The 566-nt window shown below is 52.5% G+C and overlaps 1 protein-coding gene across 1 annotated transcript; it reads left to right on the plus strand.

Moving 5' to 3' along the window:
- The first annotated feature begins 99 nt into the window (after positions 1-99).
- On the plus strand, positions 100-560 carry LOC107125436 (elongation factor Ts, mitochondrial-like). The gene has a single exon (XM_015428857.1). The coding sequence runs from the start codon at positions 100-102 to the stop codon at positions 541-543; it is 444 nt and encodes a 147-aa protein (XP_015284343.1). The 3' UTR covers positions 544-560.
- The last annotated feature ends 6 nt before the right edge of the window (positions 561-566 follow it).

Genomic DNA, 566 nt, shown 5'->3' on the forward strand with positions numbered 1-566 from the left:
CAGTGGAGTGGCTTGCTGTTTGAGCAAAGTATCATAGCTAGCCTTGAAACACAGCCTGTACCTCTTAATAGCTAATTCTTTTTTTCCCTCCTCCTTTTTATGCAATTGTGTTTTCTTTCTATAGGCAAACTAGGGGAGAACATGGTTATGAAAAGGGCGGCGTGGGTGTCTGTGCCGGAGAACTGCTTCATCGGCTCTTACGTGCACGGAGCACCCCCGTCGGGGAACCCGCTGCTTTCTAACATGATGTTTGGCAAGTACGGTGCCGTGGTGATCTGCAGCCCCCCCAATCCGTGTGACAATTCAGACTTTGCAGAACTCGGCTGGAGGCTGGGCCAGCACGTGGTGGGCATGGCCCCCCTCTCCGTAGGCTCTCCAGAAGACGAACCTGGCGATGACTCTGAGACAAAGATGCTCGCTCAGCCCTTCCTCTTGGATCCTGCTATCTCTCTGGGACAGTACATTCAGCCCACAGGGGTGTCTGTGCTAGATTTTGTGCGATTTGAATGCGGGGAGTATATGGAGACGGTGGAGGCAGAGTAAAGTGTGTGTGTGTGTGTGTGTGT

This window comes from Gekko japonicus, unplaced genomic scaffold (assembly GCF_001447785.1).
Source record: "Gekko japonicus isolate JY-2015 unplaced genomic scaffold, Gekko_japonicus_V1.1 scaffold77030, whole genome shotgun sequence".
Lineage (NCBI taxonomy): Eukaryota > Metazoa > Chordata > Lepidosauria > Squamata > Gekkonidae > Gekko > Gekko japonicus.